The sequence below is a fragment of the Halichoeres trimaculatus genome, unplaced genomic scaffold (assembly GCF_033239565.1).
Source record: "Halichoeres trimaculatus isolate MK-OKI-2021-1 unplaced genomic scaffold, fHalTri1.1 fHalTri1_scaffold_11, whole genome shotgun sequence".
In the NCBI taxonomy this organism is placed as follows: domain Eukaryota; kingdom Metazoa; phylum Chordata; class Actinopteri; order Labriformes; family Labridae; genus Halichoeres; species Halichoeres trimaculatus.
In genome coordinates this window covers 4,757,556-4,771,931 of record NW_027437189.1, presented here as the reverse complement: position 1 = coordinate 4,771,931, position 14,376 = coordinate 4,757,556, and the positions used below count along the sequence as shown (strand labels likewise).

General features: G+C 40.0%; 1 protein-coding gene across 2 annotated transcripts in view; it reads left to right on the top strand.

The window, feature by feature from the left end:
• vwa5b1 (von Willebrand factor A domain containing 5B1) overlaps positions 1-14,376 on the top strand; it is a 52,087-nt gene that overhangs the window by 18,385 nt on the left and 19,326 nt on the right. For both annotated transcript variants that reach the window (XM_074681197.1, XM_074681198.1), the window contains 4 exons: positions 3,256-3,432; positions 6,570-6,680; positions 12,812-13,014; positions 14,104-14,218. In XM_074681197.1, coding sequence (XP_074537298.1) covers positions 3,256-3,432; positions 6,570-6,680; positions 12,812-13,014; positions 14,104-14,218 — 606 coding nt within the window. The remainder of the gene's footprint in view (positions 1-3,255; positions 3,433-6,569; positions 6,681-12,811; positions 13,015-14,103; positions 14,219-14,376) is intronic.

Here is a 14,376-nt window from a genome sequence, read left to right as displayed (position 1 = left end):
GAATTTGCATCCATCTCTAAAAGTCAGTTATTAGAAAATATGAACAGCAGTACAAACAATTCTGTGTCAAGGTTTCTATTCACTTTAATATGAAATGTTCTCTACAGAAAATAAATAATACTACAACACAAAAATCTAAATGGAGGCATGAAAGAGGATACGAGCCGCTGATTCATTCACACCTTTTTGAAAGACAGTCTAATACAAAAAGTTATTTCATCCTGACATTTTAAAGGGGCTGTGAGGAGTTTGAAAGTGATCTTGAAAAAGTCTCCCTTCTAGATATATGCCTGATCGTAATCCACACTTTAAAATGAGATTATCAGCGGGTCGAGGTCTCTATGACAACACCACGCCAACTGACCAAGTTAACTAGACAGAATAGATAAATACAATTTCTGTGATAAATTTTGTAGTGATGGTGGACACTGGAGCCTAACTGTCAGACAGAAAAAGGACAGAAGAGCAGAAAAAGGATAAACGGGAGAGCAATACAGCCCGAGCTAAAGGCTAATTAGCCTCTGCTTGGTAGATGACTGGCAGGTAATAGCTAACCAGGAGTCACTAACGTTACACATTACAGACATGTCTTAGAGTACCAGGCTGTCAGCTGTGCTAAATGTAAACAACTACTAAACTACTTACAAACTGACAGTATTTACTTGTTGTCACATTAGCCTACAGATACGTCAACATATAGCCGGCTGCTACAACGTTAGCTTGATGTCACATTTCAAACTGCTGGGCTACGTAACTGTACCAAAAAGGTGTCTTGAACAAATAAAATTTGTTTTGATCTGATCTTCATTTAATTCCAAAATAAAACACACTCCTCACTAAAAGTAATTTACAACAGTGTGTGGAGCCTCCGGGCCACAAGGTGGCGAGGGAGTGCAATCAAAACAGATCCTCCTCATAGCATTTTTAAAGATATTCTGACTTCAAGATCAGAATTCTGTATTAAAGTAAGTTAAATTAGTTAATTAACTTAAATAACATCTAGCAAGGAGAACCTCAGTAGCATTTAAAATCTCTTCTACAAGAGTGTCCTGGCAAAGACCAGCAGCACGTTCACAACAACACAAAATTAAAACAGCATTTATTCAGAATTTTTTCTTTTCTTTTCTTAATCTATCCCCCCCCCAAAAAAAAAAAAAAAAAAAAATTTGCTCTTACCATCTTATGTAGAGTATTGCTAGCAAGGCTGGGTTAAAACATTTTCTGCCTCTTCTCATGAATTCATTCTGACAACATGATTTATTCTGTATATAAAAAAATGTGGAGCTTATCAAAACTTTATTTTCTAATCTCTTTCACACAAATCACAATGAATCACAATCATTTCATGAGCTGAGGTCAAAAATATTTGATTCTGACTTTATTGGCCAACAGTGTATTGGGAAATTCCAACCAACTGGTTTGTCAAAATACAGGAGAATAGTCAAAAAACTTTTAAAATTTAGCATGAGTTATATAAAAAAAAAGTAGGCACATGGAGCCTGGGGCTAAATAGATAAATAGGTATCAAGTGAGGCTAACATTAGCAGAGCTAGCACCAACAGACTTTGGTCCACACGCCTCATACGCCAGTTTAGCCAGACTCAGCTTTCATACAACTTTATCACCATTTACAAGATGAACATACTGACAAACCACAAGATGCTATCTGGACACTGTAGTACGGTGGCCTGTGGGTGTCAGACAATTTGCAAAAATCACAACACAAATGCACAAGCTTCGTAGGGGTGTTTTGATATCCTTCATAGTACTTATATTTCTTTATTTACCGGAAAAATACGTCATCTGATGTTAGCTTTAAGAATCAGTCATAACGTTAGCATTAGCGCTGTATTTATCATAGCTGAAGTTATAAAAGAAAACATTCATTTACCTACCTTCACAACTTTTCGGTGTCCATTGGGTTGTGGCTGAACTTCTGTTGTGATGTTGCTTTTGCAAATCTGCTGACACCTACTGGCCACCGTACTTTTTTGTGACTTTTTATTTTTTCAAAATAAGGAACAAATCTAACAACTTTCTCTGTAGTTTGGGGATTCTGACGTGAAAGCACAAATCTATCTTCCTCTTGTCAGAACAGCCAATAGATACTTTCCTTACTGAGGCGTAGGCAACACTGCACCTATAGTCTGTGCTTGTTTAAATCCGGGTGGTTGAGCATCGCAGCATTTTGGCAGCAGAAGCTGAGACACATTTCACTGTATTTTCAGTCAATAACTGGAAAAATATCAGTAATTCATTAAAGCAATGTTTAATTTGGTGCAGAAAAGTGAGGATTATACAGAAAGTATGTGAGATCTGATGCTACACATGCTCAGATGCTAGGCTAGTTGGTGTTAGAATGAGTTACAGGAGTTTTTTCCCCTCTGTAGTCTGAAACCTTACTCACTTTTGTCAAGCTGATGTTTTTCAGTGACAAATTAAAGACTTAAGAAGTGACTTTGGTTAGTGTTTGCTATGGCAAGCTGTTTCCAAGGAGCTAGTTATTCCTTCCACAGGTTATCAAAATAAGTCTTTTTACAGCACTTTTCTTCCTTCACGAGGGGAAAATAACAGCTTTTTGACTCATAACCTGTTGAGTTTTATAAATAAAACAGCAGACCAGTCTTATTTTTACTTGTGGCAGCATGCTGTGTCTGCGCCTCCCCTCTGAAGATGATGTTTCCTTATGGAGACCTTTCAAAGCCTTTCATGTCCTCATGATTTTTTCCTATAGGTGAAATGCCCTCTGGATGTTTTTTTTAACCAGGTGACCCTCGGTTTAACCCTCTCATCAGTTCCCCTCACTTAGCTTTCATATATCTTCTCATTGGCTGAACAGATTCCCACGTTTCAGATGCTGATGTACACGTCCGTCTTTCTTTCTTCTTCTGTAACTGAAACTGGAAAGAAAGCCGTAACCGTCTCAGAGATGTGTCCTCTCTGGTCTCTCATATGATGAGGTTGTTAAGTGACCAGCAGACCTAAACAGAGGAAGGAGAGAAGGAGAGGGAGAAAGCACTTAGGCATAAAAATGTGTTTCTATGGAAACACTCCAAAGGCTCGCCTCATTCTGCTCGGATTTTCCTGCACATCTAGAATAATTGATGTGCTCCATCCATCGACCTGATCACTTGCCTTTTCTTTTTGGTGTCTCTTTGTCTCCTTTTTTTAAAGTGATGAAATAAAACCTCAAATTCAGCAGTTAAAGATCATCATGTGTCATATCTTTTCTCCTGATTCCTGTGTCATTTTCAGGTGGATATCATTCACAGGCGCCTCCATAAAGATATCCTCCACAACCCCGTGGTCATGTTGAACTTCTGCCCCGACCTCAAGTCCATCAGCGCCGACTTGAGGAAGGTTCACGGCGAGTTTATCTTCCTCATTGACCGCAGCGGCAGCATGAGCGGCGTGAACATCAACCGTGTGAAGGTATTTTAATCCCCAGCAGCGTGTGCGGCATTACACTTCCTGTCAATGCACATACACGAGGCCGCACACTGATTTACATTTAAATTATTCTGCACCCCACATGATAACCGGTTTAAACGCAGATTGCACAGATTTCCTTCATAACACGTAAAGTCTTTAAAGAGACGGCAGGTTGCATTATTGCTTTCTGATTCTGCAGTCTTTGGAGATTATAGATGTGGTTATCCAACTGTGAGACTGTGAGAAGGGCAGATACACACGGATATCGATCAGACGAGTCACTCACCATTCACCAAATGTCTCTCAGCTGTGAGGGTTTGGACAGAAAATCTTTAGAGGAGAGAGACTGTATTTATTTCTCAGCATGTTTGCATGTTATTTGTCTGCTTGTGCACTGACCCGGCCTTGTGGTGTACTAATTTGCAGCTCAGACTCAGGCTTTGAGTGGATGTGTCTGATGCTGGAGAGACTGAGTTCCAACAAGGACAGTGATACAACAACTCTCTCTGCAGTATTAACCTCAAAAACTCCAGAACGACTCGAGAAACAGGAAATCTGCCTTTAGCGGCAGGGGTGGGTGATATGACCTGAAATTTATATCACACTGTTTTAGGGTTGTCACGATACTAAAATTTTCAACTCGATACCGATACTCGGGAAAATATTCGATACTCGATACTATTTTTGATACCACAAGGATGAAAAAGAAAGAACCTAATATTTAAAAGAAACATTTTTATTAACAAAAAAATGCAAATATAACCTCTGTTGCAACATGTAACAATTAACAGTACCACACACACAACAAACAGTTGTGTAAAAAGAAAGTTTCAGGCCTGAGGTAGTGCAAAAAATAAATAAAATAAAGACATTTTTACAAAATTTTGCCTGATTTATGCACTGTCCACTAAAAACAGCCCTGAGACCCACTTATGGGCCTCCAGCCACAGGTTGAGAACCACTGCACTAGTAGATTGTATTTGAAGCTTGATCCTTAAAAGATTGCTCACATCATGAACAATATGTGACCCAGGGAACCTCAGGATGAATTTATCATTTAGAAAACAGTGAGTGAGTGAAAACAGCGGCTCAGATGGACTGATGATCAATGCTGCATTTTGATTCATCAAAAGGTTGACTCATCTTTTTTAAGTCTCTGTGTTCATTAAAAATGTGCTCATGAGCTATCAAGACACAGTTTGAAATATAAAATCACACATAGTGACTGACGATCTCACACTGTCTGCTGGGATGCGTGTCTATCTGCGCCTTTACGCACGCCAGCACAAAGAGGAGCGCGCGTACACGGAAAGTGAAAGTTTAAGTTACACAACCTTCCTATAATTATGTTTTATAGTGGTTATATGGTATTTCTTGGGGGTTTTTAGTGGGTATAGGGTGCATACCTGCGTATCTTGTATATTACACAACACGACCTCTGCGTCCTCCTGTGCCTCTTATTTGAGCGTGAGAAATCGGAGGTGTGGCATGAGTGCGGGTGAAACCATCCAAATGTGTGAGTCTCACGGCGAATGCGTGACAGTTGGCAGCCCTGTTTATAATCATTAACGTTACGTCAGCCTTTAATCGCTCGTTGTGGCTGATGGCTAACAATTATTTGTGTCCTTCGGTTTTCCAAGCTCGTTACCCTCGAAGGCAAAATACCTCCGAACAACACTTTTACCTTTTTCATTTGTGACCAAAACGGCTTGATTTGGCCCGCTTGCAGCAGCAGTAGCCATGCTGTTTTGTTATTGACTGCATCACGGAGAGGGGGAGGGTGCCTGCTCTTGTGTGTGAGGAGGCAGAGAGAGGGGGACGCAGCGTCAGCGGCTCGACATCGGAGGGGTAGTATCGATACTTTTGAAAGTGAGTACTGTATCCGGATACAACATTTTAGTATCGATACTTTTTTAAGTATCGATACTTTCGACAACCCTACACTGTTTTTCCTTCATATTGCGGTTTTCCAACATGAAATAAGGAAAGTCTTTTCAAAACATGATTCTGATCCTGTTTGGTGTTATAAGCAGGGCTTGATATTAACACCCGCCAACCCCGCCAAACACAGGTCGATTCCAGCTGTGGCGGCTCTCCTACCAGCCACTTCAAATATTTAATCGTACTTTTTTGAAACAGCATATAAAATACAGACCTGATCGAAATCTTACGACCAGTTGAAAAAATTGCTAGAATATGCATTTTGCTCAGTTGGATCTTAATGAGGTTTTAAGTAGAGCTACAGTATGCATAAGCAAGAAGGGGGAGTGTGACGAAAAGCACTTTGAAAAAGTAATTTATTGGAAACAACAAATAAACTGAAATATGCTGTTTATCAGCTGATTAAAAGTTTAAGACCATCGTTCAAAAAATTACAAAAAACTCTCCAAACCAGAACAAAAGTTTTTGTCAGTAAGACTCAGTAATGAGTAGCTCCATCGTTCTTCTTAATCATTGATGTGAGTGTTTTCCAGGAAGCTCACCTGTAGCTCTACTTAAAACCTCATTAAGATCCAAATGTGCAAATGGTTAATATCTGCAATTTTTCTAGCAAGATTTCAATGTGATTTAATGTGTTGTTGGTGCAATAGACGTGCTTTTGGGTAGGGGTTGAGGATAGGCTTCTTCTTCTTTTTGAGTTTTGCTGCCTTTTTTTGCTTGGTTTGTATTTTTTATTGCAAAATTCATTTCCTGGCAGCATATGATACCTGTGATCGTAATGAAACTGGTGTGCCCACCCCTATTTAGCTGTAGTAGTTGTAGTTTTTTGTTTGTTGTGCACCTGAGCTGACATTTTGACAGCCAATAGTCCGTCTGCTCTTCACCTGACTGGAGGTTGGGATAAGTGGTTTCCCCTTTAACTGCTGCCGAAAAGGCAGCGATGGATGAAAGGACGCTGCGTGATGCCATTTTCCACTCACTCCTCTCCTTCAGGAAAAGAGCTGACAGCTGTGTAGAGCTCCATACTCACACTGAAACAGACATCAGGAGATGTGCCACTGTGACGACGATCAGACAGTTCAACAGGACATTAAGCAGCTAATGAGCAGGAGAGAGTTTGCCTTTTCGCCGTCTTTGTCTCTTGCTTTTTTTTCTGAAGATGAACTTCATCTGCTCTCTCTGTCTTTTTTTCCCAGGATGCCATGGTGGTGATTTTAAAGAGTCTCGTGCCTGGCTGCCTCTTCAACATCATCGGCTTCGGCTCCACGTTCAAATCGTTGTTCACAACCAGCCAAAACTACGAAGAGGTGAGAAGCTTTAGTTTCAATAACCCAATAGACACTCGACTCTTTAGTAGTTCAATGAACCTGCTTAGTTTCCCCTGTCTCAGACATTTATTAGTGCAACTTACAGCCACACAATGGGAAAACTTTCACTTTAAAAACTCCAGAAATTGGTCTGACAGAGTGTTAAATATTTGAAACAATATTTGTATTCCAGATGATCCAATATTTGTATACCAATGTAAACAAAAAAACACAAAGGAAACAAACAAACATAGATTCATATTTTTACCAGCAGTTATACCTGAAATAAAAATCCATAAACCTAATATTATGCTCCCTATTTTCCTTAATTTGTTCCCTGGAGCCTCAACTGGAAACAGAAGCATGAGATCAAGTACAAATAGATTGAAAAACGTGGGAACAAAATGAAAAATGATCTTCATCTTAAACAAACAATACAGTAATCAAAGGTGACACGAACTGTTGATTAAAAAGAGAATATCTGTCTTTTTTTTGAAGTTTTTTTTGTGGATAGAGAAAAAAAAAAACAGGATGAGAGTGGGGATCAGTGGCACTTCCTGATTTTTTTCACCGGCGTGGCCCACCAAAACCAAAAGCCATAACTGAATTTCAAGAGTTCTGTTCTGCTTTTATGCAGCATTTCCAGAGAAAACTATTAACATGTAACTTTGATAAGTTAGTATTTAAAGGGACAGTGAGGAGTTTGAAAGTGATCTTGAAAAAGTCTACTTTCTAGATATGTGCCTGATCATAATCCACACTTTAAAATGAGACAATCAGCACCAATATTGCTGGTTATTTTACAGGTTATTTTAAATTGCTACTTCTTAGCTTGCAGTTTGAGTCGTCCAGGAACAGATTGATCTACAGCACATCTAGGTCTCTATGACAACACCACGCAAAAACAAAGAGATCTGTGTTTTTCTCTGCTAAAAACAATTTCTGTGATTAATTTTGTAGTAATGGTGGACACTGGAGCCTAACTGTCATACAGAAAAAGGACAGAAGAGCAGAAGAAAGATAAACAGGAGACACAAGGGCTAAACTGTCCAACCCACAGTCAGCAGTTATTCTGCAGTGGTCTGTTCAAACTGAGAGTCTATCAATAAAATGAAGAGTGAGGTTACGTTAGCTCTGATTGGTAGATGACTGGCAGGACATAACCAGGATTCACTAACGTTACACATTACAGACATGTCTTAAGCTGCTTTTCCACCAAGCACACCGGTTCGGTCACTCTTGGTATGACGCGCATTTTGTGGCATTTCCACTGACTTATCCCGGAACAGATCCCCAAATAACTGAGACGAGCCGTCCCACTTTTTGGGACCCTTTCGTATGGGTGCCAGACTGAACCAATCCGCTCTCTGAAGGTGGAGCTACAACACTGCAGACCGTTGATTGGTCAAAAGGATCGTCACCTCCTGACGGACAGCGGCTGCATTTCTCCTGGCGGCACACAGACTTCTCTGAAACAAAGCTTGATTGTTCTTAGTATCAAAGAGCTACATGCCAATCACAGAGAGAACGAAATGCTGCATGTCTTCATCGTTGCTCTTTGTTTACTGTGTTGGTTTTTCTTCTTCATTGGATTTATTAGCGGGGTAAACTGTGTCACGCTGCTACAGCGTCACCCTTTTATTTAACAGCTGCGGCTTTCGTCATCCAGCTTACACGCCGCCCACCACAAGAGGGCACAGTTTGCTGTGGAAACACAAACAGGATCAGGCTTAACTGTACCAAACTGTACTGAACCGAGCCGGACTGCTTGGTGGAAACGCGGCTTAAAGACTTAAACCGGGCTACCAGCTGCGCTAAATATAAGCGGCTACTAAACTACTTACAAACTGACAAAATTTACTTGTTGTCACGTTAGCCTACAGATACGTCGGAGCAACAGGCTTACAAATAGCCGGTTGCTACAATGTTAGCTTGATGTCACGTTTCGAACCATAGCGCTACGTAACTGTACTGATAAATACCTTACCTCAGAGTGTTGTATACAGTAAAAAGTTGACTTGAACAAAGAAAACTTGTTTTGATCTGATCTCCATTTAATTTCAAAGCAAACACACGCCTCACTAAAAGTAACTTACGACAGTGTGCGGAGACTCCGGGCCACAAGATGGCAATGGAGCGCAATCAAAACAGATCCTCCTCAGAGCATCTTTAAATACTAGGATGGTTATTTTTTTTCCTACAGCGCCTCATATCTGTGACCATACTTAAGTTTCAGTTTCTCTTCCCTTCTTATGCTCCTCTCACTTACCTCGCCCATGCACTCCGACAGCTCTATTTTTAGTGCGATGATTTTTATCACTAGAGCCACAATATTGCTTTCGTTTGCAGAGATATTCTGTGAAAACTTTGCACGGCTTCTCTGCAGACTGCAGTGTGTTTTACCCTCTGGGGTCGGATTGGTATGTCTGGCACCAAAAAAGAATGGTACCAAAAAGTGGGGCGGTACCCACGACCTGTCCTGATGGTCTCTAAAGGAAACACAATATGCATGCTGTGTTGGAGTGAAATGCTTGGTGGAAACGGGGCTTGAGTCCCAGGACTATGAAAAAAGTGTGACTAATACTGTCTGTAAAATACGGTACATGTTTTCATCAATTACTTCAGGAGGAAACTGATTGCTTTAAAGACGCTGCATGCATCAAATAAACAGAAGAACATTATGCATATACCCACTGTATTCAAACCAAGGCTGCCCACTCGAGGGTTAACCTCATGGGGCACCCTGCCTGGATGCCTGGCTGTACTGGCACCCCAAAAAAGATTCATAGCTATTTACAATTCTAATGATGAGAAATAATTCATAAGGAAGAAAACACACAAACTAGCCTCATTGAAATGCCAAATCCTCCCCACAAACTCAGTTCCTCTGCAGATGCTTTCACTGGGACCAGGAGCAGAAGCTGAGTTCATGCGTAAATGCAGACCTGATTTAAATAGACAAAACTGATTTCACAGATATTCTTGTTAATGTTAACAGCGTCCCATCTTCTCCTGTGCTGGTCCACACCAGTTCAGAGATAACCAAGAAAAATCTTTAAAGGGATGGTGGTGCAGTATTTAATGGCCAAGATTGGACTGAAGGTCAAAGTGCAGAGACCAGAATATTGATTGAAGGCAGTGAAAGCCTCACGTTAAGGGCAAAGAGTCAGGATGTACATAATCGACACCAATTCAAAGCTTTCATTCAAAGCCTGCTGATGTGTAAAAGGGAGGTGGAGGGGCTGGAAGTTTAAGTGCAAAGGGACTGCGCTAATAGAGGAGCAGGAATGAGATATCTCGCAGCTCTAATAGTCTCCCAAAGGAGGACGTGTCCGTCAGGTCGGAGTGAGAATGACCTCTGTGAAGTGGGAATTAGCACAGCTTGAGTTCCAGCAGGCATCACTTAAGTCCTGAAAGCTGTCTAAAATTCAGCCGCAGCTCAGTCTGGTGAAGATATTTCACAAAAAGGTGCAGAAGGCTCAAAATTATTATTATTATCATTACAAAAAACATTTCTCCACGTTTATCTCTAAAACATCACTTTTCCTACAGATTTAGAGAAATACTTGTGAAATATATTTATCAATTATTATATATAAATGTTAAATGTTATATCTGGGGCTTGACATTAACGCCTGCCAAATGCAGGTGGATTCCTTGTCACTCCTTCTAGCCACTTTGGCGGGTTGAATTATTTAATTGTAGTTTCCTGAAACGGCATCTGAAATACTAAACCCATTGTTGTTTGAGACTACAACACTACATCTCCCATGAGCACTACCTGCACACAGTTTTGGTCCATTCGCAAAGTCTTCTGCCGACGTAACTGCTGTTAGGCGCTCATACTTCATCTCCAGCCTCCGTCTTAGACACTGTGACAGCTCCCGGTGTTTGGCGCCTGAAAACGTGATTTAAAAGTTCACTCAGGCCTTATTTGTTCTCCATTGTAAACAGATTCCAGGATTTAAGTCACAAACTAGCGTCAAAATTCCCATAACTTTTTAAAAGTGAGGACATCTATCAGATGGAGCTGATTTAAGTTCACAGTGCAATGTGAATATTTAAACCACCTAATATACAAACACTAATCAAAGTTATATGTTAAAGGTTCACTCTGGAAATACTGTAAACAAACCAAATCATTCGTGTGACTTATATATTTTGTCTTTATGGCGCTTTTTTTTTTGACTGACACAACTTAATAAAATGTATAATTATACTACGAAGTGACTCAAAGTCAAGAGTTATGGTACTTTGTTTATTACTGAAAAATTACTGCTGTAAATAAATATTTAAGCAGCAGTGACTCTTGCTAGTTTTTTTTAGTTTAGTTTGTATCTTTTCAACTAACTTTCAAGCACGACAACCTTCACTGAATGCAGTAATAAACTCCTCCTTTTATGACTCTGTCTTAATAGACTCCATATTTTCCTATTAAAGGAGCACCACTTGACACACAACCGTTTCAAAACTGAACACCTGACAATGACCTGTGGTGTTGAACATGTATGTAGTCTTGATTTGGGTCTGAACAAAGGTCATTTTAATTTGAAAAGATTTTAAATCTAGTTCCAAGTAAACTTTAGGATGTTATTGCTGGCTTTAATCATATTAAACATAATTATCAAACCTCAAAATTGTGGCTAGTGAAAATGCTGAGTGGCTAGTAACTCTGGGAAACCACTAGCCACAGTAGCTGGTGAGCGAAAAAGTTATTATCAAGCCCTGGTTATATCTGAATGTTAAATGTTATATCTCAGTGTTGAATGTTATTTAAAAGTATCATAAATAAATGCCTTGATTTTAGATATTTAGCGACGTGTCTGAACACTTAGTTTCATTCTCAATATTTAGCTAAGACTAAATATTTACCAAAGATTTCTAAATATTTGCCAAGGTTCCTAAATATTTAGTCAAGATTCATGAATCTGAAGCAAACGTTTCTAAATCTTGAGCAAAGATTTCTAAATATCTAGTTGAGATTTATAAATCTTTTGCAAAGAATTCAAGATACTTGCTAAGATTCACAGTCCTGTCCGCCAGGTAGTACCAAAATAAAAGTTGGAGGAAGTGATTTTGAGAAGGTCAATCTCTACTTCTTCAATGTCGGCCTCAGGATCTTTAACAGCGCCATCACAGCACTTGGTACGTTTATTTTCTAACAGCTGATTTAGCCGACTGTGTTTGACTTTCTCAAAATCCGCTCGGCTGGATCGCTTCTTCCACTTTTTTATTTGGTGCTATTTGGTCCTGTGGACGGGAGTCTGAATTTGCTTTTTAGCTTAATTTTTAGAAATCTTGACGAAATATTTAGAAATATTTGCTTAAGATTTATTATTTTTTGATAAATATTTACTCTTAGCTAAATATTTAGAATTAGGGCTGCAACTAACGATTATTTTCATAATCGACTAAGCGATTATTTAAATGATTAATCGATTAATCTTATAATGACACATTTTTGCACTTTCCTTTACAATTTAGCTTAAAAATGTTTTAGGTATTTTCTAAACAGCAATAAAGAAAATAAAAAGCACTTTTCCTTTAGTAATATTTATTACAGCTTTCTCTTTCTTGGAAGTGGCGCTGAATTTGCAAATATAATTAGCCACTGACTCATTCTCAGTGCATGCGCACCTCTTTCAGTAGCCTATGGCAAGAGAGCGGGCTCATCTCCTCCAAACAAACATACTGTAAGCTACAGTTTCATGCACCAAAACACCTGCGATTAGTTGCCGATGAAAATCAATTAATAAATTAGTTGCCAACTAATTTAATAATCTATTATAATCGATTAGTTGTTGCAGTCCTATTTAGAATGAAAACTAAATGTTTAAAAACATAGCTAAATATTTAGAATCAGGACTTTTTTTTATAACATTTATAAATAACATTCAACATTTTGATAAAAAATGTAACATTTATATATATTAGATAAATAAATTTCACAAATATTTCTCTAAATCTGCAGTAAAAGTGATTTTTTTAGAGCTAAATGTGGAGAAATGTTGTTTTTTTTTGCAGTGTTTGCAGTTTTACAATCGGGGCCCCATAGAAAACGCAGGATGTTTTGTTTGCAGAGTTTGGAGTACGAGTACGGAGACTAAAAAGTGAAGTTTGTCTTTTCCCAGGATGCCCTGGCTCTGGCTTGTGAGTACATAAGGAAGATCAGAGCAGACATGGGGGGCACTAACATCCTGGCTCCGCTGAACTGGATCCTGAGGCAGCCGATGTTCAGCGGACACCCACGCCTGCTCTTCCTGCTCACTGACGGCGCCGTCAGTAACACGGGCAGAGTTATCGAGCTGGTCCGCAGCCATGCGCGCCACATCAGGCAAGTATTCTCACAAACAGAGTAAAAGATCAATAATAACACGCGACATTGTTTGACAACACAAGTGAGTTTAACCCATGAAGATGTGAATGGAAGAGGTGGCTGCTGGGTAAACGAATAAGCAGCTGCTGCAGCAGAGAGGCTCCTGAATCAAAGCAAATGATTACAAACTCATCTTTTGTTTATGTCCATTATGCAAATAGCAAAAGCATCAAGCTTAATTCACATCCGGGGATTGTCTCAGGCTTAGCGCGAACACCTGGCTACAGAGATGTAATCCTCTCCAAATTAAATCTGAGCGTATGCATCGAACGCTGCGTGATTGTCACACAGTCGATACATCACAACGAAGAATCCGTCACAGGGGAACACATGTGCAACCGTAATTTAAGATGTAAAAAAAGCAGCGTTGTTTTGGAGCCAGAGCTAGACGAGGGAAATAAAAATGTTCCCTGCAGGCTGCAAGCATCAGCTGTCAGCCCAGAGTGAGCAGCGGCACAACAGACCTGCAGAGCGCCGAGAAATGTGCTTTATTCTGCAGCTCGTGTCTAAGTCTCACACTGCGTAAGCCTCTCCTGAGTCACTCTGGAAATAATTGACTTTTGTGTTCCCCTCTTTTAATGGATGGCTGCCCTCAGACGATTGCATTAGGTACACAGAGCTCGGCCAATTCATCGACACTTCCTGGGTCATTATCACACTCTGCTTACAAATCAGCGCAGCCGGTCAGAGACAAGACCAAACAACAATTAATCTCTTCGCTGGAGATCCGTGTAAGGTTTTTAACTATGTAGAAGGTGACATTTCCATTTTAATTTGTGCTCTTTGATCTCATTAAAAATGCAAAGGGAGAAAAGTGATGCTCATCCCTGGATTAGAAACAGAATGAAACAGGGATTCAGAGCGCCAGATGACCCCTCTAGAGGAGAAGCATTGTATCTCCTTCCAAATCTCCGTCTGATGGAGTTGATTGCTTTTGGTTATGCACATCTCCAGTGTCTTTATAAATCCCGACAAGCCACCTGTTGTTGCGCACGCCGAATCCCCAGATCTGTCTGTGAAGCTGCAGGCTTTTATGTGTTTGTGCAGATGTTTTACGTTCGGCATAGGACTGAGTGCTTGCAGACGGCTGGTGCAGGGACTGGCGACGGTTTCCAAAGGAACGGCGGAGTTTCTGTCTGATGGAGAGAGGCTGCAGCCGAAGGTAGTTATTTCCAGCTTTGTGTATCACTCCTAACAAAGGCCAGCCACTGTGGAGCCATTGTCAGAGGTTTAGAAGCACTTAATGTCTGCCTCCCGTACCTCCTATAAATCAAATCTCAGAGACAGCATTTGTTTTATGGACTTGTCAGGTAGGAGCAG